Source organism: Ursus arctos, unplaced genomic scaffold (assembly GCF_023065955.2).
Source record: "Ursus arctos isolate Adak ecotype North America unplaced genomic scaffold, UrsArc2.0 scaffold_14, whole genome shotgun sequence".
Classification (NCBI taxonomy): domain Eukaryota; kingdom Metazoa; phylum Chordata; class Mammalia; order Carnivora; family Ursidae; genus Ursus; species Ursus arctos.
Window position 1 is genome coordinate 16,097,269 of NW_026622808.1, and position 17,408 is coordinate 16,114,676.

At 62.1% G+C, this 17,408-nt stretch overlaps 1 protein-coding gene across 1 annotated transcript; it reads left to right on the forward strand.

The window, feature by feature from the left end:
* The first annotated feature begins 1,780 nt into the window (after positions 1-1,780).
* Positions 1,781-16,090, forward strand: NRTN (neurturin). The gene is made up of 3 exons (XM_048227040.2): positions 1,781-1,868; positions 12,317-12,535; positions 15,456-16,090. The coding sequence occupies exons 2-3, from the start codon at positions 12,367-12,369 to the stop codon at positions 15,878-15,880; spliced, it is 594 nt and encodes a 197-aa protein (XP_048082997.1). The 5' UTR covers positions 1,781-1,868; positions 12,317-12,366; the 3' UTR covers positions 15,881-16,090.
* Positions 16,091-17,408: the final 1,318 nt, after the last annotated feature.

Here is a 17,408-nt window from a genome sequence, read left to right on the forward strand (position 1 = left end):
ACTACTCTGACACCTGCTCATTCTTACGCCCCCACCAGACCCACAAGCTCACAACCTGGCGTACTTCCTTCCCGCTGGCTGTGCGCAGACCCCGACGTGCCCCACCCGCATGAGCCCAAGTACAGGAGGTGCGACTGCCTGAGTGTCTCCTACCACTGCGTACACTGCGTAGTGGTGCAAGTTGTACCAGCCCCTTGGGGGTGTGTGTGTGTGCGTGTGCGTGTGCGTGTGCGTGTGTTGAGGGCGGGGAGGTTCGACAGTGGTCCTAGGAAGGTCTAATAGCCATACGAATCGCAGGGCTCCTGGGATCAGAGGAATGCAGGCAGCCTGGGCCACAGTAAGGCCCCAAGAAATCAGGCGGCAGGAGAGAGAAACCGGAGCACCCGGCCCCAGGAACGCAGGCGGCGGTGGGGACCGCGCGGGGAAAAAACTCGATGCGGGGGCCGAGGGCGGGGTTGTAGGGAGGGTGTTTTTCGGTAACTAGGCCGCGGGGGGCGGGGCCACGGAGGTTCCAGCCTCTCCCACTCCACCCACCCCTGGAGTCAGCTGCGGCCGCCAGGGGGCGCTTTAGGAACGCGGAGCCGTCGGGGAGGGGGCGCGGTGGGTTCGGGCGCGCAGGAGGGAAGGGGCAAACGCCGGGTCTTGGTTATCCAGAGAAAGCCGTGGAGAGCCAGGAGTGGGAATGGGATCCCCCGCAGGGCTCTGAGGCCAGACTGGGGAGAACTGCCACTTGATGAGGGGCTCTGTGGGCAGCGGGTATCATCAGTCTCAGGGTATCACTTACTGTCTTAGAAAGAAACTTTGGGTCTCAGTTCTCTAGAATGGCTCTGTTACGGGGGGCTTCTTAAGCTTTCTGGAAAGAGGACCTAGGGCAGGACTAGGAGGACCCCACAATCTTCAGTGGGGTAGGAGGAGACTGTGGCCGCTGTGACCGCCGTCTAGGGTAGTGCTGTAACTCCTAATTCCCCGGAGGGGAATCTGGGAGGGGCTTCTCGGGGCCCCAGGCGTATGGAAGATGCGCGGTCCGGGTCTCTGGAGTAGGGGTGGGAAACAGCTAATTGGGGGGGTCCCTGCTCTGGGGGTTCCCTTGAGGGGCTTCCTTGATGAGGGTACTTCTTGGGGCCCTGCCTTCCGAAAGGGGACCAAGCAGGACCCGGGAGTCTGGCAGTAAAACCAGATTCTCAACAGAGCTTGGGGCGCTGAAGGCCGCGGATACTGGCGTCGGGGGCGCTGTGCCTCTTATCCCAGAAGGGGGCCCTTGGGGAGGGGAGGTCTTGGGGCCCTGGCTTTCCTAAAGGGGCGCCGCTGTGGTCTCCGGGAGCGCTGTGGCCCCTGCACCCCAGCCACCTGCGCTCCTCCCGCCCCCCTCCTTGGGCGGGGGCGGCTCCCGTCCCGGGAAACCCGAGCCACCGCCCCTGGCCCCGCCCCCGGCCCCGCCCCCCGCCCGGAGCCGGCCAAGCCGTCCGCGGCGGGAGCGGCGGAGGCGGCGGGAGAGCGCGCCGTGGAGCCGCTCCGAAAGCCCGGGCCCCTCGCGCCGCAGCCCCGGAGCCCAGCGCCGCGCGCCCAGGCCGCCCGCGCCGTCCGTGCGCCCCCGCGTCCCGCGCCTTCAGAGCCGCCGGCCGTCCAGGGCACCCCCAGCCCCAGCCCCAGCCCGGCCGGGATGGCCGCAGCCCGCGGCTGATCGAGCCCGGGGGGGCCCCATGAGCCGGCCCGCGCCGCGTCCCCCCCGCGGCCGCCCCCTCCGGCCCGGGCCCCCCCGGGCGCCGCGGGCCCAGGCGGCCCGGATGGCGGTCGCAGGGGCAGGGGCTGGGGCCGGCGCGGGCGGCAGGCGCGGCCACCACTGACGAGTAGTCAGGCACCCCGAGCAGGTAAGCAAGGGCAGGCGGGGGACCCGCAGGGGACCGGCGCTGGGGGAGGACCGGGCCCGTGGACGGAGGTTTGGGGGCTTACAGGGGCTCCGGTTAGACCGGTAGCTTCCCTGCTCTAGCCAAGTCCTGGCATGTGTATGAAGGTGGTGTCTAGGGGGCGACAGGTCCGCGCACGGCAGGGGGGCAGAGGTGGGCAGGGCGATCTTCGGCGCCTCTCCAAGCCAGGATCTGGCCCAGGTCCTTGTCCGACGGGACCGGCGCGCCTCTGCCTCCTTGGACCCTCAAGTGTGCGCCTGAACAGGGGTGGAAGCGGGGGCAGCCGGAATCCACTCCCTAGCCTCTAGGAGGGCTAGACCCAGACACCCGGGCTGCCTTGTGGTGTACGAGGGCCTGTGGGGGGCATTCGGATCCTCAGACCCCAGCCGGGGAGCTGCCGTCGCGGCCCAGCTGCGCGCAGAAGTAAACATCTGTCAGTGGCGCGTTCCAGCCGCCGCCGCCGCCGGGGACACGGTGTCCTCCGGTAAGGGCCCAGCTCTCTCGGCTCCGGGAGCCGCCTGTTCAGCCACAAGAGGGCGCGAAACCCTTTTTGGGGGGAGGGTAGTCCCTTAAGGGCAAAGAGTGGATTTGAAGGAGAGGGGGCTGCGGCTTCCTTGCTTTTTAAAAAGGGCATCTCTCGCTCAGGGTAGTCTTAGAATTCTCCCAGAAGGTGCGGTGTGTGGGTTAGCAGTCATTAGGCGGGGAGGATGCAGACAGCGGGCAGATTTGGGGTGGGACTGGAGGGAGAAATGGCCACTCCCAGGGGTTGGTGGCACCACTACCCCTTCCCCCAAGAAGCAACAGTGTACGTTGTGGTGTCACTGGCTGGGCTCGGGGCCTGTGGTTACCTGCAAGTCTGGGACCCCAGCCCAGATCTGGGGCGCAGGGCCAGGGTCCTGGGAGGGGGGTTGCTGGAGGCCAGCCCCCTGACTTTCCTCTCTCCTGCCTGCCCGCCCTGCCGTCTCTCTGCTCAATCCTTCTCTGTGTGTTCCATGACACTCTTTGTCTGGCTTCAAGTGCCCCAGGCTGAGGAAGCCCCGATGGGGTGTGACTGGTCTAGGCGGATGTCAGTGGGGGGAAGACTCCCAGTTTTGCCAGTTCCCCCCACCGCCAGCCCCTTGCCTTGGGGCCCTTTGGACACCCCTTCCCATTCCCTTCATCCAAGGACTCCTGAGGTTCAGGGTTCCGGAGCCACCCCTGGGCCAGAGACCTCTTCTAGTGGCAATCAGCAAAGAGCTAGTTCCTGGGGTACAGGGAAGAAAACAAAACATCCGCCCCCCCCCCCCAGGTGGCAGGGCACAGTGGCTGAAATTCCACCATCAGTGCTTGTTCCTCAGGTTTCAGACCAGTTTTCAGGATACAAGCAGAGGACATAGCTTTCAAGAGTCTGGGGCAGGAGAAGGAACGAGTTTGCAGCCAGGCACAAGGACACAATCAAGAGATTGTTCCCATAAATGTTTGCTGGATGGTGATGGTGTGGCTGACTGTTGGTGTCCGGGGTCATGGGCCTTGTCCTTCAGGAAAGACAGACTTAGACCGAGGGTGGAGCCCAGAGTGAGGAGCAAAGGGTCTACCTCAGGGTAAGATGATCAAGGGAGACTTCCTGGAGGAGGGACATTGGGGCTGGGGCTGTGAAGGATGAGTAGGAGTTTTCTAAGTGGGAAAAGAAAGGGCATTCCAGGTAGCAGGAACTGCACATTCAAATATCTGGAGGCAGGTAATAACATGACTGGTTTTGGAAAATCCAGGGTGTCTGGGTGAGTGTGGGAGGAAGAGACCATTCTGAGAGGTTGGCAGAGGGAAAACTGGGCTGGGGCATTCAGGGCCGGATTCCTGAAAGTTAGGGCTGGAAACACAGAACAGAGAGGAATGGGCCTTTAATGCATCTGGCATCACTGGGCCTGGCCTTCTTTGCTGAGACTGTAGATTCCTCTGCAGATACGTCTTTCCTGGTCCCCAAGGTGGGGTCTGGGTCTCTGGGGGGAGGCCCACATGGGGAGATGGAGGGGCAGATGGGGTCTCCCTCTTCTCAGTGAGTACTAAATAAGCATGGGGTAGGCCCAGAAGGAGGCTGGTTCTCCCCAGTTTGCAGCTGAGAAAACTGAGACTGGGCGAGCTGGAGGGATCTTTCCTTCCTGCCCCATATATGTCCTAAGCATCGAACTACTGCGTGCCAAGCTCTGTGCTAGGATGAAGCACAGGGTAAGATGGGCCTGCTGCCTGATCCACCTGGGGGTGGGAGAGGGAGTGAAGGAGAGGCTCCCAAGGCAGCCAGCCAGGTCTTTGCATGTGCAGTTCCTGCTACCTGGAATGCCCTTTCTTTTCCCACTTAGAAAACTCCTACTCATCCTTCACAGCCCCAGCCCCAATGTCCCTCCTCCAGGAAGTCTCCTCCGACCCTCCTACCCTGAAGTAGACACTTTGATCCCCACTCGGGGCCCCACCCTGGGTCCAAGTCTGTCTTCCTTGGAGGAAAAGGCCCAGGAGCCCTGACCCCAGTGGCCACACCATTTACTGTCCAACAAATATTTGTGGGAGGTTATTTTTGGGAGAGGTTACTTTCAGGGGAGATAACGGCTACAAAGGAAGCCTGAGGGGAGAATGGGGCACATCAGCAAATGTATTCAGGAGCGGAAAGACCTTCCCTCCAAATCCAAGCGAAACCAGGCTTTGGGCTGGTCCTGGAAGACATCAGACAAGGAGCTCTTGTTTGCAGCAGGTGATCCTCACTTCCCAGTTGGGGAAACTGAGACCCAGAGCGAGCGTGCCTAAAAAGCTCAGTGCGCTGGGGACCTGAGGCAGAATTTGATCTTGGGGAGGTAGAAGAGATGACTCGGGTGCCCTGGTTCCCAGGAAACCAGTGGTAGGGCTTGAGTCACACCTGAGATCTGTGCCTCTGTTCCCCTTCTGTCCGATGACCAGCTTTGCATGGTGTCCTCCTGGCTACTCCCAGAGGACCCAGGTCCCTTGTGCCACCCGCCGGGCCCCATACCAGCTGTTCAGCCGTGCCAGGCTTAATTAGGCTGATCCTGTTATCCCACCCCAGGGAGCCCCTTCCTACCCGCCCCAGATGCCTGCAAGGCCGGCCCCAGGCCAGCCTGGCTAGGCAGACCAGCCTGCTACGGTCAAGGTGGGAATTTTACAGGCCAGCCGCAGAGGGCTGGGCCAGAAATGGTGGGTGTGAAAAGCTGGCGGCCCTGCCCCCCATGCTCCCCAGGCCAGCCTCCCTCAGAACAGGCCCACGTGGCAGCACGTTCAGGAAGAGGGCTCCAGGCACTGGTGGGGGGCGGATGGAGAGCTGACCCTGCAGGTCACCCGGCCCCATCATCTCCCCTACCTCATCTCCCCACACTGACCCCCCACTCCATGTGCTCCTGCAGCTCTCTCCACCTAGAACACGCTCTCCAAATCTTCACTTGGTCTCAGCTCAAATGCTGCCTCCTCCAAGAAGCCCCCCTTGGCTGCTCACCCTAAAGGGCCCCCCCAGTCACTATAACTTCACCTGGTTTTGTTTTGTTGCCCTACTGCCAACATCAAAATTACCTTCTTTATTTCTTCTTTCTTATCCACCTCCCTGATTGGACAGGGAGCTTGACAAGGGCTGGGGGGGGGGGGCGCAGGTTAGCCTTGGTCATCTTGAGTTCCCTGCCTGGCCCAGCACACAGTGGGCACTCAATAAGTGTTGATCTGATGTGTTGGGGGTGGAGCTCAGCCTGGCACACTGGGCTTGCTGCCATGCAGGCCCTTTACTTGTTGGTTCTGCTCTGCTGCGGGTCTTTGAGAAAACCTCTTATTTCCGTGGATGTCAGCCCCCTTTCTCCCAAATGGCAGGACTGTCATGCTCTCCCGCTGCTCCCCTCCCTCTCAGCATTACCTTGGCCACCCAGGACCCAGGGACTGTGGAGGCACTTCAGAGGACAAGTTTGGAGTCAGACCCAGGTTCAACCTCAGTTCGGCCACTTCTTTTCTTTCTTTTTTTCTTTTCTTTTTTAAAGATTTTATTTATTTGTATTTAGAGAGAGAGAGCGTGAGTGCACAGGGGCAAGTGAGGCGGAGGGGCAGTAGGAGCCGGGGAGGGAACCTCCAGCAGATTCCCCGCTGAGTGCAGAGCCTGAGGCAGGGCTCACTCCTACCGCCCAGAGATCCTGATCTGAGCCGAAATCAAGAGTCGGCCGCTCAACCTGACTGTGTGGGGAATAATGACATCTTTTCCAGGGGCTGTGGGGACCGTTAAACACTTAGCACAGTGCTTGACACTAAATAAACATAATAGCCAACGTGGTGGGGGTGTTAATGTTATTATTGTTGTTGTTAGAGAGGCCATATGGTACAGTGATTAAGAACGTGGAGGGGGTATTGGGGCTGGGACTTTGAGGGATGAGTAGGAGTTCACCTGACTCTATGTGTTCAAATACCAGCTTGGCCACTTACACTCTGTTTGATCTTGAGCACATAACTTCACTTCCTTGTACGTCAGTTATCCTACCCACAACATGGGGATGAAATAGTCCATCCCGTGCTCTGAGTTACTATGTGGAAAGTGCTTAAAACAGCAGAGGCAGGGGGTGTGCGCCAGTGCTGGTGTTAGCTATTATTATGATGATGATGACGTTTGCTGCTATTACTATCATGGGGCAACCAGCACAGTCCTCCCCAGAAATCACCTCTCTGTCTATACGCCCCTTGGCTTCACTCTGGCGAAGACAGATCCAGAGCCCCTTCAGACAAGCTCAGAAGTTCAGACTTGATTTGCAGGGTAGCAGGAAGCCAGCGATGGTTCTAACAACAGGGCAACAGAGAGCTTCTGGGTGGGGAGAAGAAGAGAGGCTGGGCCCCCACCTCCGACTAGGCCTGGAAGTTTGGCTGGGGGTGTTTGTGACTGCACCCCCCCCCATGAGGCCCCTGCAGACGCGGCATCGGAACCAGCTGCGCTAGCCAGATGTTCCTGGTTTACCCCCAGATGTGTGTCGCCGGCTCGCGGCTGCCCTGGCCTCCCCATCTCCACCACGGGGCAGGGCGGGGCCCTGGGGCCTCCCAGGGAGGGGGCACATTTTTGTGGGCTGTGGAATTTGTTTCTTGTTTTGCAGGACCATTGAGTCTTGCCTTGACGGAGGCCAAGTCTTGCCCCTCCCGTGACCTCAGTTTCCCCATCGCTGGAACCTCCAGGGGCCGTCTAGGGGGAAGGACAGGAGCAGGGCTGCCCTGGGAATCAGCCAGTTGCCGGCCCCGGAGCTGTCAGCACGGATGGCAGAGGCGTGCCAGCACGTGTGTCCGAGGCCCGGCCCCTGTGCCACCGGCCAGGCCCGCAGGACTTCACTGAAATGAGCTGGCTCTCTGGATGAGGGCAGGGGTGTCCCAGGCAGCTCCCCGCGCAGATGGGGAAACTGAGGCTCGGAGAGGGGGAGGAGCTTGCCCCGTGTCATCCAGCAAGGAAGAGGCAGAGCAGGGATCAGAAGGCAGCCATCTAGAACCCGGGTGCTGCAGGGTTCAGACACAAGCCCTTCCTCACACGCTCACCCACATGTGCGCGTGCGGCCCCCACGGCTGCCCTCACCGCTTCTCGGCCTGGCTCGCTCTGCCCCAGAGCCGGCCGTCCAGCTCCTCCGGGTCCTCCCTCGTGTTCCCCTGGGCTGGGTGGCACCCTTCTGGGAGATCCCCTATCGGAAGGCCAGGGAGGTGTCCAGGAGTGAGGTGGGAAGGAGAAGGCTGCATGTGGAGGAAGGCGGCACACCGGGGAAAGTTTGGAGACCAAGGAGCTGCAGCCAGCTCATACCCGCTTTTCTTAAAGGTTTTATTTATTTATTTGACACACAGAGAGAGCACACGTAGGGGGAGCGGCAGGCAGAGGGAGAGGGAGAAGCAGGCTCCCAGCGGAGGAGCCTGATGTGGGGCTCGATCCCAGCAGCCTGGGATCATGACCTGAGCCGAAGGCAGACGCCTAACTGACTGAGCCACCCAGGCGCCCAAGCTCATACCTTTGTGAACAGAATTACTAAAGCCTGCCCGTGCCTTGAAAGGACCCAGCCCAGGCTAGCCCTCCAAAATCCCCCAGTCCAGAGAAGACATATGTGGATCCAGACACTCTGCCAGCAGGGCTGGGTAAGAGGGAGGGACCCACAGCTGGGGATCCAAGATGGCAAGCCGGGATGGCTTCCTGGAGGAAGGCCTGTAGGAGCGAGGGCTCTGAAGGATGAAGAGGAGTTTATCAGATGGGGGCAGGCTGCAATTCAAGGCCTCCCTCAGACTAGAGAGATAAGTGGATGGAGGGAAGTGTCCCCTCCCATCCTTCTTCTCCCTGGGAATGAGCATGAAAGCGGTGCCTCCCTGAGGCCAGGAGCTCTGCGGGAAGGAGGCTGTTGATCTCGGGAACAGGTATGCCTGGCCTGCGTCTCCTGGGAGGTTCCATGGAAAGGTGGAGCCTCAGGATGTTGCCTGGGCACCAGGATAATGAGCGGAGTTTCTTGGCACTATCAAGGAAGCTTCCAGAAACACCCACATGCCCACACCCTCACCCTGACTGTCTGTTCCTTGGAAGATTGGAAGGGCTCGCCTGGCTGTGTGACTCTGGGTTACTCATCACCCGTCTCTGGGCCTCGTCCCAGCCCTGGGCACTCTGTGGCCTCCAGCTAGAAGTGAGGTCCTCCTTGATCCCACTTGCTGCTGTTCAGACTGTCATGGTCGCCAAGAAAGGAAGGGGCTCCCTTCCCTGGGCAGTAAGGATTCTCCAGGGTCTGGACATTTTCTGAGAGTGGAGAGGAGACCACTGGCCAGGCCCTGTCTGGGCAGCGCAGGAGGCCGGGGAGATGCAGGCAGGCGGGCTCGGGGCCACACACCAGGCCTCAGGGCAGGGCGGTTATCTGCTGCATCATCCGACCGCCTCCCCTTCCATTCACCGCGCTCACAGCCCACCGTGCCTGTGCCGCTCACCGGGTGCCAGAGCCTCCGCAGCCGAGAGCCCAACAGCACCCATGGGGCGCCCACAGGTGTGTCCCCGTGTCTGTGAGTGTGTGGCCAGGATGAGAGAATGACAGAGGCAAGCAGGTGGCGGGCCCGGTTCGACCCCAGGTCAAGCCTGGGAACGATGCGGGACACGCCGAGCCTTCAGGCTGTGTCCCTGAGCATGCAGGGGTCCGAGTGCTCAGGGCAGGGCTTGGGGGCCTGACTGCCATGCCTGTTCTCCGGGCCGGCGTGCCAGAGACAGCGTGTGTTTCTCGTGAGAGTGTGAAAACGCTTGCGTGGGAGCTCACCTGTGCGCAAGAGGCTAAGAACACCTGAGCGGCTGGGAGTGTGAGAGCTCCAAGCGGCGAGGGCAGCCAGCCTACGCTGTGTGAGAGTGTGCAAGTGTGAAAACATGCTAGTCTCCGAGCGGGGTAGTGTTCAAATATGATAGTGCCAAATGCCCAAGTGTGAGCGTGTGTGAGTGTGAAATACACGAGCAGGTAAACATGGCTGTCATGATGTGTGAGTGCGTGGAAGCATGCCTAAGCTCGAGGGTTCAACCTGTGAGTGCAAGACGCTAGGATGTGAGTGTGGTAGTGACCAGGTGAGTGTTGTGAGAACAGTTCAGTGTGTGATTGTGTTCACATATGTGAGTGTAATCATGTCTGAATGTATGAGTGTGCATACACCTAAGTTAGTCATTGTGTTTCTCAGTGGAATCGTGCTGGAGGGTGTGAGTGGTGAAAATGTCTGCGAGTGTGACAATGTGGGAGGACGAGTGTGCCAGTGCCGCCCTGTGCAAGTGTGCTTCTGCTTGGCTGAAGTGTGAGAACGCCAGCCCAGGTGAGTGTGATAGAATGGTCGTGTGTTTCCAACATGTGTGAAAATGCCTGCATGAGTGTGAAACACCCGCGTGTGCGAGCCCCAACCTGCTGGAGTCGGTGAGTATGAAAACAGGGAGTGTAAGTGGCACCGTCTGGAGTGTGCAAGCGACGGCGAGTCCCAGGGTGTGCGTGCAGGAGTGTCCGGGTGTGCACGGGAGTGAGAGCACCCAAGTGTGTGACAAGAAGGCGAGTGCGAGTGACTGCGAGCCCCCACGTGTGCTGTGAGTCCACCTCCCCAGGACCAGGGGCCTCCGGGACCCAGAGACGCGAGTCGGGCACCCCGCGCTCCCTCCCCGCGCCAGCCGCCACACCCGCAGCACCCCTCCGGGTCAGGTCCTCGCCAGACACAAACCAGTTGGGTGACCCCCTTACTGAAAGGCCCATTGTTAACAGACGCTTATCAGCCGCACCTACTGGGCCCCCTCCACACTTGGCCCTCTGCTCTCCTGCCCCCCATCAGAGCTCCGGGAGGTCTGCAACTCCAAGGACACCAGGGGCTCCTGTGGCCAGGCCGGCTCGGGGCCCATCCAGCCCCTCAGCCCCCCACCCCCACCTGAAGCCCTCAGCAGAAACACAGGACCAGAGCCTGGCCCCCTATAGGGGCCTCGTTCCAGCCAAACGGGGAAACCGAGGCACACCACGGCAGGACGTGGGTGTGAGAGCAGGCAGGGTGCTGGGCCTGCAAAGAGGGCTCCTTTAGAGCCAAGAGGCGGGTTTGGGCACCTGACAACTTCGGGGGCTGTGCTCCGCTTGCTGCACAAGCTTGACAAGGAGACCCTCTGCCCGCGGACTCCAAGGCCCTGCCTACCTGCCCCGGGCCCCGCCCCCCAGCCCTCCCTCCGCCTCGCTCAGTCTGTTCCAGCCACAGGGGCCACCAGTGTTCCTCCAGCACGCCAGGCGCGGTCAAGGGCCCTCGGATCCGCAGGCTGGCCCAGCTTGCTCTCACGCCCCCGTGTGGGGGAGCTCGTTCTCGGCCAGCGCCCCCAGCAGTCGCGAAAACGGCCCTATCCAAACACCAAAGAGCGGGGCAAGTCCTCAGGGCGACTCCGAGGCATATCTGCTCCCAAGCCCACCGCAGCCCCTGCGTGTGTGTCCTGCCAAAGAAGCTGGGTTCGAACTGCAGATGCTTTTCTAGCTGTGCCCTTGGATAAGCCCCTACCTGCTTTGTGACTCATTTTCCCCAACTGTAAAATGGAGATCACGGTGCCTCCTTGATGGGCTCAGCACCCGGTCTGGTACACAGCGGGCGCTTAATAAATGACCCTGCTACTGTCTGGCGGCTGTAGGTCCTGCGCCAGCGCGCCCATGGGGCGGCGGTGCGGGAGGGGGGCGGGGGACGGGGGGCTGGAGAGGCGGTTCCACACTCAGTGCGCCAAACCTCCCCGTGCCTGGTCCATGCAAAACTGAAATGCAAATCGCACGCAAACGCCGGCTCCGCGCAGTGGCCAGCAGCCTGAGCCGCCTGAAGTGCGCGCGTGGGGGCGCCCGGCACCCCACAGCAGAGCCCAGGCGCGGACCGGCATCCAGCGCGGCTTTCAACGCTCCGTGTAAATGTTTACACCGGGCCGGCCGCCAGGCCCCGCGCGGGCCGACACCAGCCTGCCAGGCCCGGGAATGTAAACCCGCGCTGGGGGCAGCCCAGCGGCGGGGAGAGGCTCTGCCGGGGTGGGCGGGAATGCGCATGCGTTATGAAACACCTACTGTGCGCACTCAGTGCACCGGGGCTGGCGGTCCCAGCACTGAGTCCTCAGTGCCTCACTGGGGGAAGCTCAGGCCTTGTGGTGGCCCAGAGGGTGCACACCTGCGCGGGCCCGGGGCTGGGGGGAAGGGCGCGGATAGGAGCAGCCAGAGAAGGCTTCCTGGGGGAGACGCTGTCCAAGCTGAGACTGTGGCGGGGGCGGGGAGTGGGGAGGAGGAGAAGAGAAGGTGCTGGGTGGGAGGACTGGCTTGTGCAAAGGCCTGGGGGGGGGGGGTCTAGGGCAGCTTTGGTCCATCGATACCCGCTTCTGGGCATCAGTTTAATCTCTGTCTGGAGGGGAAACCAAGGCTCAGAGAGGGGTCCCAGGTCACTCCTGAGGACCCCAATATGTAAGAAACAGTCAACCCCAGGGTTTAGAGCACCATCTCTCCTCCACCACCCGGTCCCACAGTGCCCCCTGCTGGGAGCGCCCTCACCTCCTTCCAGGCTCTTCCCCCGCCCCCCAACAAGCTCACTGGGCTCCAGCCACCCCAACCTCCTGGTTGCATTGGCCAATCTTGGTCCAGCCTCAGGACCTTTGCACTGGCTGTTCCGACTGCCTGAGATGCCATTGTCTGTGCCTGGCCGACTCCTACCTTTGTTCAAGGCTCAGCTTTTGCCAGTCCTCAGGAAAGCACTCTGGGACCCCAGATGGGGGTGGTCCTCTGCTACCCCTGGCAAAGTGCCCACCCCTTTCCTGGGCAGCATTTTGCACAACGTCGTTCACTGGTTCCTTGATGAATCATGTCTATTTTATTACTGATCACTAAGCAGAAGTGCCTTGAAATCAGGGGCCCCACCGTGTCCCCGGTGCCTGGCCTAGCGCCTCGTTCCCATTTGTTGCCTGACAGACAGACAGACGGAGGCTTGGGGCTGACCATCACGTGCCCGTGGGCTGAGGATGCAGCGCTGGAAGGCGGCAGCCTTGGCGTCAGTGCTCTGCAGCTCGGTGCTCTCCATCTGGATGTGTCGGGACGGCCTGCTCCTCAGCCACCACCTGGGACCCGCGCTGACCCCACTGCGCCGGCCGCCCCGCACCCTGGATGCCCGGATCGCCCGCCTGGCCCAGTGTAAGCCGGTCCCCGACTCGGGTCAGCCGCGCCTATACAGGGGAGGCCATAACGGTGGAATTTCATGCAGGGGGCACAGAGGCTTAATTTAGATGCGGGGGGGGGGGCACAAATCGCCCAATGGCCTCTCAGGGCTGGCTAAGGGGTTGGGATTGCTGGGAGCTGGGGGTCTCTAGGCTCAGCTGTCACAAGGAATGAGGCTCTCACCCTGAGGAGCCAGGGGTCCAGATGGAGATTAGACCTGGGCATCCGGCCGGGCGGCCCCCACCGCCCAGCGCGGGGTGTGGGGACAGGGAGGCTGGACCCAGAGGTCACTGATCTGCCCGGTGGCCAGGGACCAAGGGGAGGGGGAGACCCCGAGAGACTTAGAAATGGGGAGAGAAACAGAGACAGAGACGCACAGGGACAGAGAGACACAAGGTTGGGCAGGTTGGCAGGAGAAAAGGCCCTGCGGTGGCGACAAGGAAACGCCCCCGTCGAGGGGCGTGGCCTTCGCGGCCCAACTCCCTGCTTCACCCTGTCGCCGGCCCGCTGCCCCGCCTGCCTGCCCTGGGAAGGGCGTGGGTCCCGACCTGGTGCGCGCGCGCACGTGTCCACGCGGGCGCCGCGCCGCCGACCGAGGTGCTGGCGGGTGCGCGGCGCGTGCATGGCGCCCGCGGGGTTGCGCTGCGTGCAGCCTGTGTGCAAGTCCGCGCCCGCCCTGGCGGCCCACACAATCCTCCTTTCTTGTGCTCACAATGGACAAGGGTGGCCTGAGGCACGGGCTCCACTTCCGCCCGCCGCTTCCTCCTGCAGGCGGCAAAGTCCTTCCCAAGACCCTGGGTTCCAGAGGCCCGGGTGGGGCCCCCCAAACCTAGTGCTTAGAACCTGGGGGCACAACGGCAAGGTGGGATCTCAGTCAACGGGAAGGGTCTCGGCCCCTGGGCGGGTGCTTGCCCAGCCTGCATCCCGTCCCTGGGCGCAGTCCTACGAAGGAAAGGGGGTGGCCGCTGATCCCCCCAAGGTCCCAGTGTGAGGCCCTGACAGCAATGTGCTGATGGTGGAATTTCAGGCTTGGGGTGGTGGGAGCACAGGGTGCGGATCGGGCTGGGGGGAGCTATTGCTGATCTCATCTCTTTGTGTTCCAGACCCTGTGCAGGTGGCCGGGCCTGCTGGAGGGAGGCAGGGACGGATATACCAAGAAATTATTCACTGTTTATCTAAAATTCAAATTTAACTGGGCATCTGTACTTTATCTGGCAACTTCCCCGCCGTGCCCTCCCCCAACCCCTCCCGGAATAACTGTGGAGATGTATACCTTCTGGGTGGGCACACTATGTGATGCGAGTTTAGGCACCACAAGTGAGGTAGGCTTGAACCTAACCCCAGAGCAGCCGGTGCTGGCCACCACCGCCCTGCCCCTGGGCTTCAAAAACTGGAAACATGTTGCTCAGTTGAGCCCCACTTTCCATGTTCCCAGCCTCAGCCAGATGGGAACTCTCAGCAAGCCTCTTTAAGCAGACAGGGAAACTGAGGCACAGAGCAGGACCATCACCTGCCTGAAGTTATACAGGGCTGAAAGTGGCAGAACAAGTCTCACAACAAGGGTTTGTTTGATTCCTGAGACACCCTCCCCCCCGTGGGAACAGACACACACTCTCCCTTGGGTCTCCCCATAAGCTATTTCCTTCGACAGCCAGGGATGCCAGCCTTGTGGGCATGCAGGGGATAACTCGGGGTCTCCTCTCCCAAGCACAAGCACGCCTACCACCTGCTCACGGGCTGGGAGACCCTGTCTGCAGTTCCACTACCAGCGCCACCTGCCATTGCCCTGTCTACCTGGCTCTCCCGAGGCTGCAGAGTTCGGGGCAGCCCAGCCACCTGGGAAATAAATTTAGGCCTAGAGCCCTGGGAATCTGTGACTCCGGGCACCTCCCGGCAACCGTGGGAGCAGAGGACTGGACGTGGGCCAAACTTGGGCACACGATGGAGGCAGGAAGAGGGCTGTTTGGGCATGTGTGTGTGTCTCTCTCTGCCACCTGTTAGTGCTGCGGCCTTCGCCAGTCTCTGCCCTCTTGGATGCCCAGTTGTCTCACCTGTAACAAGGGGAGGGCCGTGACATTCCCTGCTGCCCCTCCACGCGGTAGTCACATGCAGGCCTCCGTGCCTGCCGCTGTTATCCTCTGCAGGTTCTGAATACCCCAAACACCCAATTTGCTACCGTGCATGGAGAACCTGACTCCCAGCATACATGCGGTGTCGCAGGAGGGACATGGCGGGGGGCGGGTATTGGGTGGGGCCCCCAAAGAGTGAGCTAGAGACTCGTTAACAGCTCAACCAAAGGGTGAGCGCTTGGAGCACGGGATGCAGCTCCCCAACACTGGTCAGAAAGGGGGTGCCAGTTACACAAGGCATCCCGGCATGGGGGCGGGGCCAGCTGGGGACCCACAGGGACAGGGATTTTGACCACTACACACACACCCCAGCTGGGCCCTCCCTTTCTCTTCTGCAAAGAGGTGGGAGCAGCTCCGTGAAAGGAGAAAAATCCCCCCTTGCAAGGCTTCTTAGGGTCAGGGTCCACGGAGAACGTGGGCGTGGGCATGACCACAGGGAGTGAGACACCACGGTGAGCTCTGCTCACCGTGGGGCAGGCTGCAAAGTGCTCCAGGGCACCGGAAAGGAGGGGTCGGGTTCTCAGTGTCCACCACGGGCTGTTGGGAGTCATGGGGGCCCCCGCGCGGGGTTCTGCACAGGCATCCCCCACAATGCCCACAGAGGGAGCATGGTTGGGAATGGGGCAGTGAGCTGAGAATCGGTCTTGGGAGGGTGGGCTAACGCCCCAGCGCCCCAGCAAGGGGCTGTTTTCGCAGGGGAGCAGCGAGGGTCCGGTGCTCTTCCCAGCCACCCACCGACCCACCCCGTCCTCTCTCTCTCCTCACAGATCGTGCACTGCTGCAGGGCGCCCCGGACGCGGTGGAGCTGCGCCAGCTGACGCCCTGGGCCGGCAGGCCCCCGCGTCCGCGCCGTCCGGCGGGGCCCCGGAGGAGACGCGCGCGCGCGCGACCGGGGACGCGGCCGTGCGGGCTGCGCGAGCTCGAAGTGCGCGTGAGCGAGCTGGGCTTGGGCTACGCGTCCGACGAGACGGTGCTCTTCCGCTACTGCGCAGGCGCCTGCGAGGCGGCTGCGCGCGTCTACGACCTGGGGCTGAGGCGGCTTCGCCAGCGGCGGCGCGTTCGGCGGGAGCGGGTGCGCGCGCAGCCCTGCTGCCGCCCGACGGCCTACGAGGACGAGGTGTCCTTCCTGGACGCGCACAGCCGCTACCACACCGTCCACGAGCTGTCGGCGCGCGAGTGTGCCTGCGTCTGACCCTACCTCACCAGGCGCGGCGAGACGGCGGCCGCGCCCCCCGCGCGACGGCGCCCCCGGCCCACCTGGCCAGGCCCGTGGCGCCGGACTGCGCGTGCGGGCGCAGGAGGCGCGGCGGAGGCCTCGGGACTGTCCAGTAACTGCACCGAGATAAAGTGTGGAAAATGGATCCTGGGTCGTGACTTCGCGTTCCGGGCGTGCCCAGCTCTCGGAGGGACACGAGCCTGTGTGGGGTGTGGGGTGGTGGCGCCCGCTCCACTGGGCCAAGGGGGGCGGGGCGGGTACCAGCTGCGGGGCGCAGAGAGGGTCCTTTTCCCGTGGTACACGAAGGGAAGTGGTGTGAGCGGGAGCAGTGTCGGCAGGGGCCGTCCTTCCCACTTCCCTTTAGGTCCTGTGCCCCTTCCTGACGTGTCCCGCTTCCACCTGCCCGTAAGGTGAACTTCTGCATGGGAAGAGGGAGCCAAATGCAGATGCTGAGTCTGAGGTCCAGGTGGACCCAGGCCTCTGTCCCGTAAAAGGCCTCCTCGGGCCACCACCCCCACCGAGCCACTATCTCCTTTCACTAGCTAAAAATATATGTATGCTGCCCATCTCCCTGTGGGGATAGGTCTGGGGCGGGCGCCAGCCCTGTCCAGCCCAAAAGCGGCGCCTGCTGGGGCACAGCCGGGTCCCTAGGGACCTAGGTCCTCGGCCCATAAAAGCCCTGGCTGGAACTTCTCGGGGGGGGGGGGGGATTTACGACCCGTCCCCTCGGAGGACAGAAAAAGTGGTGTCACCTTGATGTTTGGCAGGCCCAGGACAGGACAGGGGGTTGGGTTCCCAGACCGTGGGGAGGGGCCCGCACATCCCAGGGTCTGAGGAGGGACAGGGCAGGGGGTGGTTGCTATGCCCCAAGCCTGGCACCCCGGAGACCAGTGGGCATGGACCCTCCCCTCCTGCAGCTCAGAGTGGGGTTCTGGAGGGTGCAAGCCCCTCTAACCCCAGACAGCTTTCCTGAGGGCATAGTCCCTTCTCTTCTTCCCTCACCCCCAAGTCCACCAAGGTTCCCTAGGAAAGAGCCCCTTCCCTCCTTCACTGTTCTCCTAGATTGGCCCTCTCCTCTCTTTCCCACACACCTGAGCTCAGGGCCACCATCTAAACACCACCTCCCTCCCAACCCCAGTCCCCATCCCGCAACTGGAGGGCCCAAATCAGAAGCTGCCCCGGGAAGGATCATCCAGCCCAGCCCAGCAGGGACATCCCCGGTTCCCTGCTACCCAGGTCCCCTGCAGCAGCTGGAGACACTCGAGGCAGCTAACAGGCAGGACTTCCAGGGAGTCCTGAGAGCAGGGCTTGGCAGTCAGGCCCCAGCCCATGTGTGGTGGGCTTAGTAGAAAGTTTCAGGGTTGAGACTGTCTGGGGTCCCTGTCCCCCCAATTTCTGATTCTGAGGTTTGGGGTGGTGGATTCCTCCTGTATTTGGGCTGACTCAGCCCAGCCGTGGCAGAGAAGCTGGGGTCCCCATCTGCTTGGGGCAGAAGCCAAGCCTC

Excerpts from the sequence above, each read along its gene's own strand:
- NRTN (XM_048227040.2), top strand. The coding sequence starts at position 12,367 with ATGCAGCGCTGGAAGGCGGCAGCCTTGGCGTCAGTGCTCTGCAGCTCG. Across the intron at positions 12,536-15,455 it reads GATCGCCCGCCTGGCCCAGT|ATCGTGCACTGCTGCAGGGC; the intron begins GTAAGCCGGTCC and ends CTCTCCTCACAG.